The sequence below is a fragment of the Megachile rotundata genome, chromosome 2, assembly GCF_050947335.1.
Source record: "Megachile rotundata isolate GNS110a chromosome 2, iyMegRotu1, whole genome shotgun sequence".
In the NCBI taxonomy this organism is placed as follows: Eukaryota; Metazoa; Arthropoda; class Insecta; order Hymenoptera; family Megachilidae; genus Megachile; species Megachile rotundata.
Window position 1 is genome coordinate 13,872,856 of NC_134984.1, and position 19,711 is coordinate 13,892,566.

The following is a 19,711-nucleotide window of genomic DNA, read 5'->3' on the forward strand; positions in this document are numbered from 1 at the left end:
TCTGAGTGTCTTATGTAAATTTATTTTAGGCAAACTTATGTTTGAACACTTTTTGAATGTACATGTTGAATGAATTCGTGTTTGAATATGTTTGAGTATGTGTATTCGACAAACTTCTGTTTGAGTATGTTTGAGCACACATATGTTGTTAAGCATGCTTATGTGCGTATGTGTAAACATACGTATGTACATGAATATATGTGTTTATACACATATTAACATATTAATATATAACACATATGTGTGGTAATACATATGCATGTTTAACAACATATTTATACACATGTTAACACATACGTACATTTGCATGCTCACATACATATGTATACACATGTTAATACATAGATACATATGCATGCTTACATACATATGCATGTTAACACATACGTACATATGCAGCTTACATACATATGTGTTAACCTACAAAATTGTTTACATATGTTAACATATTTATACTTGACTAAGTTTCAGTATAATATATAAGTATATTAAACAAGCTTTTACGTTTGAACATGTGTGAGTGCATTGTATGTCTTGAACTCATATCCGAATACGTTTGAGTGTATGTAGATATACCTACTTATGATCGAATACATTCGACTATCCAAATCATCAATCTCACCGCAATAAATCAGCATTCCAAATTCGATATGACTCAATAAAACTGATCTCCACAAATCCGCTTATCTTCTTAATTTTACATACTTTATCATCTGATTTTCCGAATACACTAAACAACAAAAAATGGGAAACTGCAATTTTTTCCTAGAAGTTTTTTGATCAATCAGCTAGAATAATGCTCTCGACACCTCGCACGCCCGACTTATCTTACAGAGATATCATACGGCATATCCCGGGTTACTTATCAAAGATAAGTACTCAGTAGTTTTCAGGACGGTTCGGCGTGCTGTTGAGCCACTCATCGATCCACGAGGTGCCATATTTCTCCACGAATCGGAAAAATCACAAAATGAACGAACACACACGGTGTCTCTAAAACGCGTGTTTTCTTCGTGTAGTGAAAATGTGACGCGATCGCGTACGACAGCAAAGATCATGAAGAATCGGGTTATCACCGTCCCTGGTATAGTGTCGTTGTTGACTGTGTGCCTGGGATTTTTCTCGACCGCATTATGCCAAAGTTGTCCCTCGAGGTGCTTGTGCTACCTCAGCCAACAGCCGAGAACCATAACCTGTTCGAGACAAGGCTTGGAAGTTTTCCCGAAAAATATCAGTGACGTTGTGAGTAATTGGGTTCGATTAAATGAATCATTTAATAATTATTGTTGCAAGTTTGATCACTCTTTAACGTCTTTTATCGGTGCTCGTTGAAAACGTAGCTACGAATGAATCACCTGTATAAATGTACCGGTGTTACGAAAAAGAACTATACATATCACGGTTATCTTGGGAAGTGTGTAGTATGTTCACAATGTAGTACGTTTTGTGTTATATGTCAAATATTGGACAATAACGAAATATTGTGTGGCAATTTGGGAATTTGAGTTTCATATACTTAGGACTTTTTTAAAATTTGCATATTTAAAAATTTCAAGGTATACAATTTTTTTTTTAATTTCTAAGTGTTTCAGCACTCGTAAATTTGTCTTCAAATACCTAAATTCCTAAATTTATAAATTCTCAAAAAAATTCGCAAATTGTTAAATACTCAAATCCTAAAATTCCTAAATTGTTTAACAAACAAATCCTAAAATTCTTAAACTGAATGTCATAACACATAAATTCCTCCACAAAATTACGTTACCCTTAATGTCCATCATTTTCAAAATATATTTTATTAAATAAATAAGTAATTAATCTCTTTCCAGGTGGAGCAGTTGAATTTATCGAATAACTTACTAAGAAATATCAGCAACGACATTAATCGACTGACAGAATTACAATACTTGAATTTAGCAAGGAATAAATTAAGTTCGTTACCTGACGATTTGATTGCCTTGAAGAATCTACGAGGATTGGATTTGAGTGGCAATGAAATACACAAAACCAGCGACATTTTTGCTATAAGACAACTGCAGTCTTTAACTGTTGTTTATCTATCGAAGAATCCATTAACTACTTTAGAAGGTCTCATAAGTTCTACCCTTGAAATTTTAGACGCTAGTCAGTGTGGTACGACAATATTTTATTTAAACAACTTTTTATTTGTACCTTTTATATTCTTTGTATGTATTAAAGTATTTATACAAATTTTTTTTTATGAATTTTCACGTCAAATTTATGTATAATATTATATTTTAATCCTATTTGTATAAATTCTATATGATAAATAATAACTACAATTATTTATTCATTTACTCTTCTTTCATTTGTAAATTGATTAAAAAAAATTTGAAATATAAAAGGTACAAAATTGACTTATTATTATTAACTTATTATTATGTTCATTCTACGAATAGCATTTCTATTTTTCTACATTTTTCTACATTAAAATTTACAATCAAAAAAGTAAATATTATGTATTGTTTGTATAAATAATATAAGTTTCTATGTAAATTTATTTTTGAAAGTAAAAAAAGCGATTTATTATAAGTATGAAGTGATTAATGTAGTTTGTTGTTCGACAGGAATACGAGAACTAAGTAATTCGTCCTTAGACGGTCTTCCAGCGTTAATTACATTGAGTCTAACAGGAAATCCTTTGAAATTCATTCAGTACCCATGGAGTCCAAAATTACGATTGCTTGACGCGTCCGACTGTCATTTGAATTACTTGAGTCCGGATACATTCAGCGGATTTCCGGAACTGTTAGAACTAGTTCTGAACAACAATCCTACACTAGTTTACAGTACGAGGCAAGCAATTAACATAACATTTTACACTAACATTTTAACCTGACACTTTAGTCTGACATCTTAACTTAACATTCTGATCAAACATTTTAACCTAACATTTTAATCTAACGTCTTAACTTAACATTCTAATCAAATATCTTAACTTAACAGTCTAATCAAACATCTTAACTTAACATTTTAAACTAACATTTTAACCTAACATTCTAATCAAACGTCTTAACCTTACATCTTAACCTAACATTTTAATTTAAGGTCTTAACTTAACATTCTAATCAAACATCTTAACTTAACATTTTAAACTAACATTTTAACCTAACATCTTAATCTAACATTTTAATCCAACATTTTATCTGAACATTCTAATCAAACATCTTAACCTTACATCTTAACCTAACATTTTAATCTAGCGTCTTAACTTAACATTCTAATCAAACATTTTAACTTAACATTCTTAGAAAACACCTCAACCTATCATTTGAAACCAACATTTTAACTTAACATTCTAATCAAACATTTTAACCTCACATTTTATCCTAACATCTTAACCTCACATATTAAACTAAAATTTTAACCTAGCATTGTAACTTAACATTCCAATCAAACATCTTATCTTCACATTTTACTCTCACATGTTAACCTCACATTTTATCTTAACATCTTAATCTATCATTTTACCCTAATATTTTAACCTAACATTTTAACAATCATCTGTTGCAGACACTCGACATTAACGCACCCAAAGCTGAGAAGACTCGAAGTATCGCACTGCAATTTGGACAGACCGGGTCTCCACGGACTCCCATCACTGACCCAAGCCCGCTTATCCCGCAACGTGATTCGAATGTTGCCAGATCGAATTTTCGCCACGAACAAGGAGCTCGGATTTTTGTATTTAAACGCGAACGGTATAGAAAGCTTGAACACCAGCACCTTCGAAGGTTTGGTGAACCTCAAAGTACTGGATTTGTCTATGAACAGTATCGGAACGATTGATCCGTTAACGTTTCACGAGAACGTCGAACTGAAATCACTGAATTTGTCGTCGAATATTTTGCAAGAATTTCCGAATCTTATGTCGTCTGTGACGTCGTTGGACGTATCGTCGAACATGATCAACAAGCTTGATAATAATTTTCTGGCTAATTTGCCGAAAATAAAGAGCATTGATTTGAGCGACAATCGATTGGAGAAGATACCGTCTGAACAGAAATCGACGACCTTGAAGAATCTGGACTTGAAGAGGAATAGGATAATGATGATCGAGAATGACACTTTTCTGCAGTTGACGCAACTCACCAGAATCGATTTATCAGGTTAGAGGTTTTTTGTGATATATTGATCGAAGTTGGGAGACGGATTTTGGTGTAAATAGTGGAGGGTAATGAATATTTTTGAAGTAATTGAAATAAAATTGCAGTGGGATATCATATAAGGGTAATTGACAATATAGGACGAGGTTTTTCTATCACAAGAAAATTTGTATATTTAAATACTTGAAGATTTGTGACTGATCACACATGTTTCACTTCCTAATAATAACAGAGTCCGCCATCTTTGCATTCTGCCTTAACAAATACCCATTTATTACTAAATTCAACAACTAATAATATTAGTATTTAATGAATAACAATAACATCTATTCAATTTTTAGGAAATCGTTTAACAGAAGCCCTAGACCCAGAGATGTTTCGCAACAATCCAAACTTAAACATCGTCAAATTAGAAGATAATCCATGGCGTTGCGATTGCGACGACTTACTATTTATGTACACATTTTTAACCGAACAACCAGCTAAAACTTCGGAAACGAGTTTGATCTGTCAGAGTCCAGCGAATGTATCTGGTTATACATGGAAAAGTGCTTGTTACGATGAATGGAGTACACCTTTGTATCACAATGTGGACAGAACTTGGGGATTTATAATGGTGTCTGCTCTTACGGTGGTTGTGTTGCTCGGGAGCCTTGTGTCTATTAGACACATGATGAGGGTTAAAAGGAGAGCCATGGAACAGAGACAACAATTAGAGACGTTGAGACTACTGAGACAGAGAAGGTAAGGAATGTGTCTTGAGACAATGTTATATTAATATTATAAAATACGTGAAAATATGAGATACGAGATATAGAAAATGGTGAGAAGAATATGGAGGCTGAGAAAATGTGATGGTTTTAGTAGTTGTTATTGCTGATTTTATTAGGATTAGATCATTGACTATTTGGTGTTAGGTAAAGTGACATATAAAGTTTCACTTGTTCCTTGTTAAGAAAGGAAACATTTGTGAACATGATTTTTTACCAACTTTGTCATTTTCTACCTTATTGACGATCGACTATTCTGAAAATGACGATACTGCGAATCAAACAAAATCTTTAAAATAGAAATTTCCTAATATTTTTTTATATGTGCATATCCATATAATTCATATATGGTAGTTTTATAGAGTACTAGCAATGTATATGCTATCTACATTGTAATATCTAAGAAGGTTTGACGTAGTTTTTGGTAGAGGAAATACTCAATACTCTTAATGTGTACTCTCAACATGAAAATGCTGTTTGCAATATATTCCGTAGATGCGGATTATGTGCTCAGAACAGTTGGCACACTATACTGTGTCTCGACGGTAATATAGAGAATAATATAAGAATAGTAAAAAATTTTCTTTTGAGTTTCCAAGAATCACTCTTACAGTTATCTTCTTTTGCAAAAGAAGAGATTATTTACAAAAATTTGAACGATATCGGACCAAGTCAGTTTTCCCAATTTTTCAAAATTGATAATCGTTTAGCATAGTCAAAACATTCCGAAATTAATTACTTTTGCTACAGATGTAATATGACGCATATTCCAGTTAATCAATCCAAAAAAACCAATATTAATTGAATTTGTACAAAAATTAAATAAGTGGCGTCGCCTTTCTGGTAAACAAGATGAACTACACAATTTTGAAACTGTTGTTTCATTAGTATCCATGCTGTGCCACCAGATGACACCCTGTGTATCTTCATGTACAAATAGTATAATTGATTTTATTACCCTAATTGACTATAATATAATTCGAATTACATTATAATGCAAGAACAATTAACGAATTCCTTTGATTTTACCAAACTATTATTAATTTTTAATCATTCTTTTAATTCCAATTAACTCAAGGTTTCTAATGTAACTGCAGTTTCAAAAGTAGTTCACCCTGTTCACCACAAAAATGGCGCCACCTGTTCCTCTTTCGTAACTAATTCAATTACCATCAGTTTTATTAATCAACATGCTATATATTCATTATATATATATTAATATTGATTTTATACTATTTGCAATATATTCAATGGGTTTGAACCCTAAGTTTGATGAGGATTATGTGTTTATAACAGTTTCCACACTATATTCTATCCTGTCGATGATACAGGGAATGACATAAGAATGACAAAATATTTTCTTTCACATCAAAAAATTCTCACAGGAAAATTGCATACTTATAGATATTTTCTTTTGCAACAAAGAGCCTACTTATAAAATTTGCTTAGAACATAACGGTTTTCCAAAGTTGTGTCTAACATACTTCAGAACTAAAAAAGGCGGGAAATCTGTCAAAATCATTTTTGATATCTCAAACAAAAATGTATTTCTACACAGAACATGTCATTTTTCAAAATCCCCCAAAAACCCAAATTCAAAATAACTGAAGTACTCTAACTTACCGTTTGTCGACAGAATTCACCAGATCGTCGAAGAGGAACGTACCGAGCGTGTGCCAGAGCCTCGTATCCATCCTTTGGAGCTGATCGGGCCACCCAGTTACGAAGAAGCGGTGCAAATGCCAAGATTAGCACGTTCCTTGGACAACCTGGACGCAATCTCCGTGGAAACCACGTCGGTACGTGTGATGGGTTCCGCGGATAACATACGAACGAAGCAGCGTCGCTCGCGAAGAACGAAGAAGAGAATTCACAGCGAGGACGACCTGCTCCGACGAGAGGAGCGACGAGTCGAGAGGATTCGACGAGTGCGAAACAACTCGGTCGGTAACGTCGGTAACGACTTACCGAGTCAGAGGAATTCCAGGCCGAGATCTGCCCGAAGACACAGCGTGATGAGCGATTCCAACGACACCGGAAGCGGACGGGTTCGACCCAGGCCACAGACACCGAGTGCAAGAAAAAAGAAACGCAGACGAACGCTTTACGATGGACATTCGAGTGACGACGAAGACTCGGACATTCAACCGATCGGTTCGAGCAGATCGATCGTTATCCGAGAACTTCGACGAGAACCCAGAAGTGGACACAGAGAAACTGCGGTGGAACGAGAGAGTACTGAATGAAACGTGGATGTGATTTTATGAAACTTTTTCAGAGTGTTGCACGGTGAGGTTCGCGGGATCGTTGACATTGATGGACAGATTTTGTAGGTTTTATAGGGTTCGTTCGCTGTGGCGATTAAGGGGGTTGATGACATTTTCGAGGTATGAATTAATTTTTGCGACGCTTGCGTACGGGGTTATTTGCTAGGATTTTAATTTAATTATGGAATGATTAAAGATCAATGTTTAATTTATAATTGAATTTTAGTTGTGAAGTCATTTATTATTTTAGTTATGAACTTGTACTTTAGTTGTGAATTAAGTTGAGGTTGGTGAGTCAAAATTATTGTAGTTAAAAATGAATTATTTTTTAGTTGAAGATGAAGGTTTAGTTTGAAGTTGAAGCTTGCTGAATTATATATTAAAAATTAATTTCTGTGTAGAAGTTATTTAAGTAACGATTAAATTTTAATTGTTAATTGAAATTTGTAGTTAACAGTACTCTGATTTCTAATTCAGAGATTAGAATTTAATTAAAATCTGATTATTAATTTGAAGGAATTGTAATTAGATGTTAAAATTAATTGTTAGTCATTCAAGGTCAATCAATAGGTCAATTTTAATTTTCTTATAGAGCACAGTTGAAGGCAAAACAAATTTTTATTGTTAATTGAAAGAAGTTTCTATTAAGGGTTGAAAATTAATGATTAATATTTAATTTGACAAGCTGGAATTTAAACTTGAATTAAAACTTGAATTTCAGTTTGTAATCAGAAAATTTGTTAATTTGCAATATTTAAAAATTTTACCAAACTAAATTAAAATTTTTATTTTAATTTACTTCATCTTAATTCTCAATTAAAAATGATCTATTTATCAATTATAATTCAATTATTTGACTGTCACAGAATATTTAAGAATTTCAATAGATATATTAATGAAATACTCTTTAATCAAAAATATTATATAATGGAAAATTCTGATTCTATCAAAAATGTGTAACCCACTTAACAAAAGCTGTCTGATAAATTAATATATCAATGCAATAATAGCATTTCTGTATTATTTGATATACCTGAAATTTTATATTCTATTTAGCGCTAATTTTTATAATTTTAAAGTATGTATTAATATATTGTAAGTTGTAAATTACTGCCATTTAAGAAATTAGGAAGTAAAGAATGAAAAATAGTGTTCAATTAATTAAATACAATATTTATAAGTATCAGAAAATTTGTAATTAATTTATAGTACAAAGAATTATTAAAGATCCTTACAATATTATTCAAATATGAGTCACTTGTAATTTTTTATGCAAAATAATATAATTTTGGATACTTCTAAGCTTTTGGACACATTTTTAATAATATATTTTGATCTATTTTAATTTTGTTGCTAAATTTATACATATATTAATTTTGAGGAATCCTAAATTTTTAAAGTTATTTTTAGAAATTTAACTTACCTGTTAATTCTAATTTAAAATACTGAATAAAATTAAAATACTAGTTCTAATTAAAAATTTTAAGCAAAACTTAAATATTCATTTTAATCAAAAATACTAAGACTACTTCTAAAAATTCTAAATAAAGCTAAAATTCCAATTCTCATGTAAACTAAATAAAATTGCAATATCAATCCTAATTTAAACTATTAAATAAAACTAAAATACTAATACTTATATAAAAATTAAAGAACAAGAAAGAGAGGGAAACTCGGAAAATGTGCGATGAAGGATAAATAATTGTTCATTGAATAAACATTAATATTTTATTTCGTATCCATTTTTATCGTAATTACTCATAACAACATACACTTTATGTCGCACGTACAGCTTATATAAGAATCAAAGTGAATGGTGCGATAACGATGATATCACGTAGGATTAAATATTACCCCTTTCAGTGCTAATCACAGTATCAGAGAGATAATTCTCTTCGTAACAGATTAAACGGCACTTTCTTACCGAGCAAAAATTCCGTTTGCATTTTTCATGGAAAATCTATACTGCGGTAATATTTCACGTCGGGTGAACATTTTTTTTACAGGGGAATCGAACGCTGTAACGATAAATAATATATCTAGCGATAAATAGAAATATTTTAAGGAATTATTTCTTAAGATACCTTCTTTCATTTCATCATGAAATAAATAAATTTTTAAACGAATATACAACTAAACTACACGTAACATATTTTTAATTCTTGAATTTTTTAAAGATTCACTGCTTCTGGTTATTTACAATTTCCATCGTAAAATCTGTTTAAAAAATATGATTGCTTACTAGTGGAACAAGTCTCTATGAAGTCCTATACAACATCGTTGCATATTTGGCAAAATGCTAAGATATTTCTCTATTCGTTGAAAAACATTGCGGATACACGTTTCTTATTTTACAATATTCTATGTTATTTTCTACAAACACTTTTTATCACCCAAATAATGGCATTGATTATTAAATAGAATGATTTCTCTGGAATGCTTATTACAAATGTTCTCGTGCCTCTCAGAATATACACTCAACAACAAATAAAATCTTCGCAGTTATAATACACTATCGTAATAATTTATTCAATAATTTTCGTTAAATTAAATTCATCTAATTTTTAAAATGTAGCAGAAGTACTAGGGTTACGTTCGTGTGATGATGTACGTATTTGGAGGTCAAAGAATTCTAACTAATTCCATTGAAATTTGTATAAAAATGAAGATCCTCGATCAGAACTGACTAGTGTGCTAATATTGAATACACGTTATACAAAATGTATCAAATATTTTCCATTCGTAAATTTTATACAAAACAATGAAACTTCGTATATATATTATGTTATCAATTTATACGTACATATATGTATATATATAATACGCATATATGTAGGATGTTCCAACCATTTTTTCATTATTTTGTTTATGAAGTTACAGAAAAATGCTGCAGCAAAAAATTATTATACTTTCTCGTATGAGGGTGAAATTTCAAGGTCATATTTTTTTAGATTTTATTATTAGGTTTGTTAATAAAACATGACTTTCTTACGTCGACTCTTCAGGACACTGTTTTAAAAAAATTAATAATTAAGATTTTCTTTGTTTTCAAATTTTAAATATTTCATAAATTGTTATTAATTATATTGTTATTTATTTTTACTGTTTTACTAATATATTTTCACTAGGATTCATTGAAAAAAATATAGTTTCACTAAAAAGTTTAAATTTTCAGAAAATATAATTCTGGGAAGACCAACTTCACAGTCTAACTTTTCCGTTGAAATATGGTAATTTCTTCCTGGAACATTTTACCGTATCGTCACAAACAGAGTAATTAACAGGTAATTAGAAACATTCTACATATAAATACAATAAAACCTCGATATTTCCCTACGCCCGGGGCTTGGAGCTTTCTTTGCTTATTACGTCCTCTCAAAGGCCACACGCTAATCTAATCTCGTTATATTGCCGCTTTATGTCGAAGACTTTGAGACTCGACATGTTACCAACTTCAAAAAATTATTAATGGCAAAATAACAAGTCTATAATACACGTAATTAACAAGCGTCTCCTAAGAAAAACTTACCGAGGTTCGCGCGTACATTATTTGCAAATATGTACAATCTCGTTTCACAGAATCGCTCGTATCTTCTATCGCTATCTCTAAATATTAACCTCTTAACCTATGAAAATGAACGTTCGTTAAAAACAGTCTTGATTCACATACGAGAACGATTCGCAAGAACAAATCTTACAGCTCGCGTAACAGTTTATCAAGGGCCATAAATGCACGGGCTTAGGAACACTGGCAACCCCATGAATCTCATTCGAAACAAAACCATAGATTCCCTCTTTACCATCCGTCGGTCACTCAACTTAAAACCCGTTGTCATTTATTCCAGTTCAAATTTCGTGTCTGGTCAACTTGTTCCCACGTCAAACAGTTTGCCTCACGGTGTTTTGACTAGATTCTCACCAGCCATTGTTCTCGTGATGAGTATGGGTGTCTTCGGCACGCTGTCAGGGTTCTCCTGCAGGGTGATCTTCACTCTCTGAGCACCAGGACTCAGAGGAGGTCCGTTCACGTCCGGTGACTCGTTCACCAGGCAGTTATCAACCACCGGATCTGCCGAGCTTATCCTCGCAGATAATGAATCGTCGTTCAGGGAAGCTGATTCTTGATCAGCCGTGTCCTTCAGCCTCTGGCCATTTTGTGAATTCCTCGGCGGTTTCGTCGGTTCAGTGCGTTCACTTGGAGGTTTGGATACGTCTATCGTCGTCTGGAAGTCGTTGGTCTTCGTGTCCCCGTGGTCCGTCGCGTCCTGGAACAGAGGGACGTTCTCCACGTTTCCGTTCGAGGCCACCTTCGGCCGCGCCGAGTTGCCCGTCTCCAACAGAGCCTTCTGCATGTCCTTCATCTCCGTCCCGTGTTCCACATCGCCGCGTTTCCTCCTCCTCCTGCAAAAGTCTCCTTTGTACGCGGCGAATCCTATCAGAGTCGCCAGGATCGCCAGCAGAGCGCCAAGGACGAAGTAAGAGCCCATGCCTTTCTTGGACTGCTTCGTCAGAGCCACCTCGGCCGACCTGTCGTTCTCCTCGACGTCGCTTTCCTCCACGACTTTTTCTAACTTCGATTTGTCGTGCAATTCGTTGTCGATGATCTCGACCTTGGGCGCCTCGGTTGTGGGTGGAGCCGTCTCCTTCGGGGTGACTTTCTGCGTGCTGATCTCCTCCTCGACTTCCTTCGCCGAGGACACGTCGATGAACTGTTCTTCCTCCAAGTCTGGATCGTTGGCGGCGCCAGGAGCCTCCGTGGTGCTCCACAACATATTGACGAACATGTCGAACAGTCCGCTGCCGATGGACGAGGTCTCTTCGTTCTCGACAGGTTTCTCCACCTCACCGATCTTCGTCCAGGTGCCGAACACCTCGTCCGTGCCCGAACCTTCGCCGGAACCGTCCTCCACGTCCCCGGAACCCTCCGGATGGAACAAGTTGTCTACGTACACCTTCTGTCTCTCAGCCGCCGCGGTGGATGTCGAGGTCTTCTCATCGGAATCGAAGTAGATCTCTTCGTCTTTGTCGATCGTCTTCTTCAGCGCCATTTGTGTGGTCGCCGTCTCTTCGGAGGAGCTTGAGCTCTGTTGTGACTCACTGGTGTCCGCAAACGATGACTGAACGATCGAAGGAGTGGAGACTTCAGGCGCGTCTGGAAGCGGAGTTTCGATCTCCACTTCCTTAGGGATCTCCGAGGAACCGCTCGTAAGCTCCTCGCTGTTACCCAGATCGTCTCCTGATCCAAATTCCTCCTCCGACACTGAAGGCTGATCATTCTGCATCTCCCGGTCTTGCTCCTCGAAACGACAAGTGGTGGTTGTGTCCACCTTGAACAACGACATCCCCTTCAGATTACCTGGACCTGCGCAGAGCACCTTCTTCATGATCTTCACGCCCCTCTTGACGATCAAATCTCTCACTCTGAGCGTCGAGCAGTTGCATTGCAAGGGATTGCCTTGGATGTCCAGGTACTTTATCTTCAAACGAGCTAACACGGGTGGCAATTGTTGCAAATTGTTTTTGCGGAGATTTAAATTGTGCAGATGGTGCAGACCGTCTATGGAGCCTAGCTCCAGCTGTTCCAGATTATTTTCAGCTAAGTCCAAGCTTCGTAAGTTGTGCAGTTCGCGGAAGGCTCCTGGTTCTATTCGTTCGATGCCGCTTCTGGAGAGGTCCAAATGTCGTAGGCTGGTCAGGTTGACGAAGATACCGGGACGGAGGACTGGTTTCGCCTGGGAAGCCTTGAGCGTTTCAAGGTCGTACGTTTCGATGTACTTGACGTCTTCTAGCTCGTGGCAATGTGCTATTATGCCGTTCTCCAAGTCGCAAAGTCCATTTACCCATCCTGAGTAACTCAGGAGGAGGACGAGCAAGATCGCTGACTGCATCTTTCGATCTGATTTACCTGTTCAAGCAAAAATATTTCGAAAATTAACCATGATGAATATTGTGAGAATTTCAGAAGTTGAAGTTATTAAAAAGAACGGATTGAAATTCTTTATTATTGTGGCATGATCCATAAATCATAAATACATTACTATTAATGGAATTGATCTTGATGCTATTTTATCTGTTTTGTGACACATCATACATCCATGAATTATTTTCTGTTTCAGTCATAAATGTATACTTCAAAAGTCGTTCACCGTATACAGAACTGGTAAGCTAAAATTTCTTAAATGAACCTAACCTAACATAGCCCAATTAGCGTAATCGAATCATGTAAGCGTAAAAAATTATATGGTATAACTTGGAAACGACATACTCAAACCGATTAACTTGCTTGCTTAATATCTCTAATATCTTTGCTATAGCTGTAGTTATCTTGTCAAGTGTTATTATCTCTGAGTTAATGGTTTCCAGCGTGGAACCAATGATAACAAGCGACTTATTTCACGTTACTCAATTCGCTTTACCGCAATGGTATTTTAAAGCAATACTATATTTGAGCAACTAATTAGTTAATTACTTCATTTATTTAGAACTGCATACATTCATTATACTCGTATTGTGAAATTAACTAATTTCAGTTAAATAATTGTAAACGAAAATTGGATTTACATTGCATAAGGATCGATGAAAGATCACTGTAATAGAAGAGAACATTTTTTGTCGAATTTAATATATTGCTAACTGCAATGATTTTATGTATTCTTGGTACTTTATAAAAGTCTATATGGCAATATAATTTAATGCAAATATTATTGCCTTCGACACATTATCACAGGAAACATTAATACTTTTTATAGTTTCATTAAAATTCAAAGGAAGTTCTAAGTTATAAACTTGTAATGATTATTAAAATTAATCCTATGATCGTTTATTTCAACGCATGTAGAGTTAAATGGTCTCTTCTTTGTAAAAACTGGGAGAGGCTTACGCACGAAGAGAACGTAAGAACAAAATGGAGACACCTCTTTACGTCTTCGAACGCTTCATTAAACCGTTAAATCGACATTTTAGCTTTACTCTATACATGAATAAAGTAAAGGGAGGCGGATACTTTCGACACATTATTTGCATTATTTTGTCTACTGTCAGCATTGACGTCACGTGTGATTTCCATATACACACAACACGGTCTTCAAATAAAAGGAAATGTGCTTACGATAATGGATGAAACTTTTACGAGAACAGTGAACTCTGTGACCGACAATTATTTATGTACACTTTTGACAGTTTATATAATTGCTGTTCGTGAAACGGGTAATTATAATGTATTTATTTAATTTTTGTGGTATTTTATTCAATATAGGTTGAGACAGTGATCTTGTTCTAGAATTTTTTACTTTCTTTTTTGTTCACTTGCCAGTTGTTCAATTTTGTAATTTTTCAGTCTGTAATTTTCTAAAAAATTAAATTTCTTTTCCAAAATTTACAGCGGTGAATTTTTCAATTTTTCAGTTTTTCAGTTTTCAGTTTTTCAGTTTTCAATTTTTCAATTTTTCAATTTTTCAATTTTTCAATTTTTCAATTTTTCAATTCTGCGATATTTCAATTTTTCAATTCCTTAATATTTCAATTTCGCAATTTTACAATTTTTCAATTTACAATTTCAAATTCTCCTTAGAATTATAGGAGATAATTTAGATAAATTTAAACATTTAAAAATATAAAAATTCACAAACTTTGCTCACCTCTCATTATATCACCAATTTCTGTAACATTTCGTTTGCACATACTACTTGCATATCTATGGCAATATAACAAGAGTCTGTTAAAAGAGTATAGTACCAAATCTTCAAGTAAAGATCTGAATCTGAATCTGATTCAAGTGTATCAATCAAACCGTGCATCACTGACATAAATAGTGAAACAATTAGAATACAAATGCTTCGAGTGCAAGAATTACTCATCACTGTTATAAATAACTGCACAATACGAGTACAAGACATTAATGCAGACTACATTACAAGAATGTTTCTTGTTCGCGCAAGTTGTTGATGTAAATTATCCTAAAATACACAATATGCATTATGAATTTTCAAACGCCTCTTACAGTTTCTACATTTGATTTGCAAATAGTCGCAACGGTTAATAGAACTTAAGTAGCTACAACAGTGTGCAAAGCAGTCGAGTGTTTTCTTTCGTGTAACTCGCGTAGGAGGAGGTAGGTCATGGACAATGAACTAAACAGATTGTAATTAGCTTATTATTCCTGTGAACACGAAACTATTTACTAATAGAAACGTTAATAACGAAATATACTTACAAACTGTTTGGTCAGACGTGGATGTTAGCAGCACCGCAATTTCGGGAGCATCTGCAACAGAATGGAAAACGTGAATGTAAGACAATTGTGTATAGAGATGTATTAATGGTTTTCGTTAGACTTTCAACATTTAGAGTGAGTAATGATGAACATATCCTACAAACGTATTTCAATAGACTGGACGCTTTAAATTGCAAATAGGTTTTCCTATTAGGTTGGCATCTGGTGATTTAGATAGCTATTGGATTTTAACGACGATGCTTTTTATCTTTCAGTCGATAACTTTCCACGACAATAGATCACTGTCACCTTTCAAACACTTGATAGGTTACAAAAAAGATCCCTGAGGTGATTTCTTAAAAAAGCTTGTATTAATTTGTATAAACACTAACAGTTATGTGAAATAAGAAAATATTTTGTGAAACAGTCATTTCACTATGCGCTTTATTGCCACGCGTTAAAATCATTACCAAATTACTGTCAAGTGTTATATCACCACAGGTGGTTTTCCCACACGTTACATAGCCACGCATGAAATTTCAACGCGTTATATTGCCGTGAATGTTATTTCCTCGCGTTATATTGCCATGCGGAATGTAAAACGCTGTATCGTCGAGAATGTTATCTCCTCGCGTTATATCGCTACGTGTGGACCCACCAGGTGTTAAATAGTTCCAAATATTATTTTCTCGCGTTATATCGCCACGTGTGGGTCTGTCAGGTATTACATAATCACAAATATTATTTTCTCACGTTATATCGCCATGTGTGGGTCTGTCAAGTATTACATAGTCCCAAATATTACTTTCTCGCGTTATATCGCCACGTGTATGTCCGTCACATATTACATAGTTCCAAATATTATTTCCTCGCGTTATATCGCCACGTGTGCGTCCGCCACGTATTACATAGTTCCAAATATTATTTCCTCGCGTTATATCGCCACGTGTGGTTCTACCAGGTATTCCATCGTCACAAATATTATTTCCACTCGTTATATCGCCACGCATATTACATCCACGCATTATATCAACACAAATGTAATTTCCACGCGATATATCGCCATGGATCTATTTCCACGAGTTATATCACCACTGGTAATATTTCAGAGCACTACATCGTCAAGAATGTTATTTGCACACGTTATATTGCCACGCGAAATACATCCACGTATTATATCGCCACAGATAGGATTTCCACGTGTTATATTGCCGCATATGGTACTCTCTCGCCTGATATCTCCACACGTTATATTTCAGTGTCTTATGTAATTATGTACTGTATGACCACTCGTTATATAGCCGCACAGTATATGTCACTATTATGTAACCACACATTATATGACATATACGTACTACATAGCCGCGCATTGTGTCACCACGTATTTTGTGGCAACGTGTTATGTTATCTCGCGTTATATCGTCACAAATATTTCCGCGCGTTATATGACATATACAATATATCACTACAACATGACTATTATAAAAATTTTCGATTACTCAGCTTTGAAAATTTGCTATATACGTCGATAACTTCCTGTATTCCCAATTTCAAGAACTTTCCACTCATTCAGCGTAACCCGAGTAATGCAGCGGTAATCTGGTGAATATTATGAAAAGAATTGATAACTTTATACCCGTATTGATAAAGACACTCGACATTTTCAATTTCCTTTGTATTACGTAAATATCTTATCGAACGAATAATATTTTATTGTCGTATCAGTGACGTTCACATTTTTGTTCCGAACAAATAGGCTCGGATCCTCAATAAAGATAAAGCGAGATATCTCCTTGAATCGGAGTATCCCTGCTATATGTATAAAGTTGAACAATCGCCTTCTTTCAACCGTGCCTCCTCTCAAATATCGATCAACTAAATTATCGATGCCTCCTTGTCTCCTTGAACTCTTATAACTTCTCGTATAACTTTGCAGCGCGAAATTTTCGTCCTCTGCAATATTCAATGTTAGCTGATTATCAACGTACTCTTTTTCAACGATGAATTTTATAAGACTCATTAGTTTTTATTCGATTACGTACAATGTAACAAAAAGATTAACGTACGATGGCGTAATCGATCGTAAACACCGGATCGTTTATCGTAAAAACATTGAATTCGTTGAAAAATGACAAGTGAGAATAATGAGAAACTGAAAAAATGAGTAACAGGATCGAGCTGAACTTTGGACCAAGAAAAATATACGTATAAGTGTCTTTCTATGTATATTATGGCGTGAGTTCTTTCTGTTATTCACGCAAGGTTCTTGTTGGGTTCAAGAGTTGTATGAATCATCTTCTCTTGTAAAATAATGAACAATATTTATATGATTTTGCAGATTTCCAGATCATTTTGTGAACTTGTACATTTTGGAAGTGGTAGATTTAAGTTTTTAAACGTACATATTTAAAGATTTTTTAATTTGTTAACTTTTTCAATTATGAAGATTCTAAGGGCATTATTGAATTTTTTTGTGAAATTCACGAAATACCAAATTGTTGAAATTTTAAATTTTTAAGCACCCTACGGTTCAAATTCACAAATTATAAATTTTTTCTGTCATTTTTTACCGAAGATTTAAGCGATATCTTTTCGGTATCATCGAGTCGGAAACATCTTGTATAGGAATAGAGCGAAGCAGGAAATTGGAAGTCGTAAGGAACGCGGCAGCGGGCATACATACCCGCTTTGGTCACAGCTCGCCATTTTTTGCCGGTTGCGCGATTAACGGTACATTCGCGGCCTCGTGGTCCAGTTCACCACGTGCTTCCAGGAGAATCAACAATTCCAGAAGTCGTTTCCGGAGGTCGAGTACCTTTCAATACGCGGAAGACGAAAGTGTTCGTTGGATATGCTCTTTTTACCAACGTAAATCGACACCGTTGGTACAAAAACTTAAATTATTAACCCTTTCAATACCGAACAACGTGGCCTTCATAGCGACACTTACGAATCACTACTGACATTCATTTATTTCGTCACATTTTCTTTTCTGAACTTTTTCATTACTTTTTCATTATTTTTCTGAATTTATGAAATTTTTTTAGTTAACTAGGTTTTTATTTTCTTAGATTGGGTTTGAGGGATGTTATCAATTGATACAACGAATTTACTTGCAAAAATTAATAAATTGTACAACAACGTTTCTTTTTATTGAACTTTGCTTCCAAAGAAAATTATATTCGGTTATTTTCAAGTATTTGTATAAAAAAATTGTTTGTAACACAGAAAATGACAAAACCTATTTATAATTAATTGTACAGTCAGCAAATATAAATGGAATATTTCTATCACTAAAATATATTTATCTTCGTTATTTATAATAAATAATTCTTTCACAAAATCTTCGAAACTGTCCAAACCGTCTTCTTGAAAAAATTGCAGACACTTTTAGCTTCTTTTTTTATTTCACCGAACTAGGAACACTCTGTACCCGATCTTCCTCGATCGATAGCATTTGACTTTCATCGCTCAAAGATGTTCTTGATCTTGAAGAATTTTCGATCTCGCACAACTTTGTTTATACATTCGGTTACACTTTGAACTCTGACGCAAAAGCGTGCAACCTTGGACAGAAGAAAATAACGGATGAATGAAAGGATTAACTAGCAGTATTTCTGTTCCGCACTGACTAACTTTAGCTTCAATAATTCCAATTGAGACGTTCCTTTTATGTTCTACTTCTAAAGACTTTCATTTTAATTTTAGATGTTTTGAACAATGTCTCTTTCGCGCCATAACTAACCTCAAAATCTCGTGAAATATTGAAGATAGTGAAAAATGTTTTAAATAAAAATTTAATGATACACTAAATTATTAGTTTGAACAAAAACTAGTTGTTAACAAAATTTTAAATTATTATTTTCTCTAAAAAATTCTTTAAGAAACTGTGAATTTCAAAGGTTTAGTACAAGCTATTTATTATTAAATATTTATTTGACAAATTTTTTTTCATCTCCTGTATTTTAAGAACTATAAATAACAGAGTGAAACATCATATTTAATTTTGAGATTAATTTTTTGTACATCCTTGAAAAGAACCTCACCATTTATTCTTGTTTTAGACATTTATTTATTCTTCCACTGCAGTACCGCATAAGTGTACAACCCTACAATACAACCTAGCGTATACAAATCAAGATACAAACATTCGCAGTGTTCTCCACCAACTTATTTTAATAATTAAACACCGCGAAAACGTTTTGCGAATATTTCAGCACAACGATAATTCGTTAGATAAACATCTAGTGTTAACAACGTATCAACACTTTCGTCAAATCTTGACATATTACGCGTTTAACCGACGCATTAAAATTTATGAGAACATCGATAATT

At 34.1% G+C, this 19,711-nt stretch overlaps 3 protein-coding genes across 4 annotated transcripts in view; 1 reads left to right on the forward strand and 2 right to left on the reverse strand.

Moving 5' to 3' along the window:
* LOC100881292 (Organic anion transporting polypeptide 33Eb) overlaps positions 1-6,629 on the reverse strand; it is a 136,794-nt gene extending 130,165 nt beyond the window's left edge. Inside the window, exon 1 of the mRNA XM_076539477.1 lies at positions 6,521-6,629. The gene's annotated coding sequence lies outside the window, so the exon portion shown is untranslated. The remainder of the gene's footprint in view (positions 1-6,520) is intronic.
* Positions 899-7,748, forward strand: LOC100881404 (uncharacterized). Its single transcript, XM_003707646.3, has 6 exons — positions 899-1,242; positions 1,830-2,133; positions 2,589-2,817; positions 3,535-4,130; positions 4,469-4,871; positions 6,534-7,748. The coding sequence occupies exons 1-6, from the start codon at positions 1,057-1,059 to the stop codon at positions 7,141-7,143; spliced, it is 2,328 nt and encodes a 775-aa protein (XP_003707694.2). The 5' UTR covers positions 899-1,056; the 3' UTR covers positions 7,144-7,748.
* A 1,130-nt stretch (positions 7,749-8,878) lies between these two features.
* Positions 8,879-19,711, reverse strand: part of wdp (Leucine rich repeat protein windpipe) — a 32,045-nt gene continuing 21,212 nt past the window's right edge. For both annotated transcript variants that reach the window (XM_076529146.1, XM_003707647.3), the window contains exons 2-3: positions 15,377-15,427; positions 8,879-13,069 (exon numbers count right to left, since the gene is read on the reverse strand). In XM_076529146.1, coding sequence (XP_076385261.1) covers positions 11,058-13,052 — 1,995 coding nt within the window. In that variant the 5' untranslated portion in view covers positions 13,053-13,069; positions 15,377-15,427 and the 3' untranslated portion in view covers positions 8,879-11,057. The remainder of the gene's footprint in view (positions 13,070-15,376; positions 15,428-19,711) is intronic.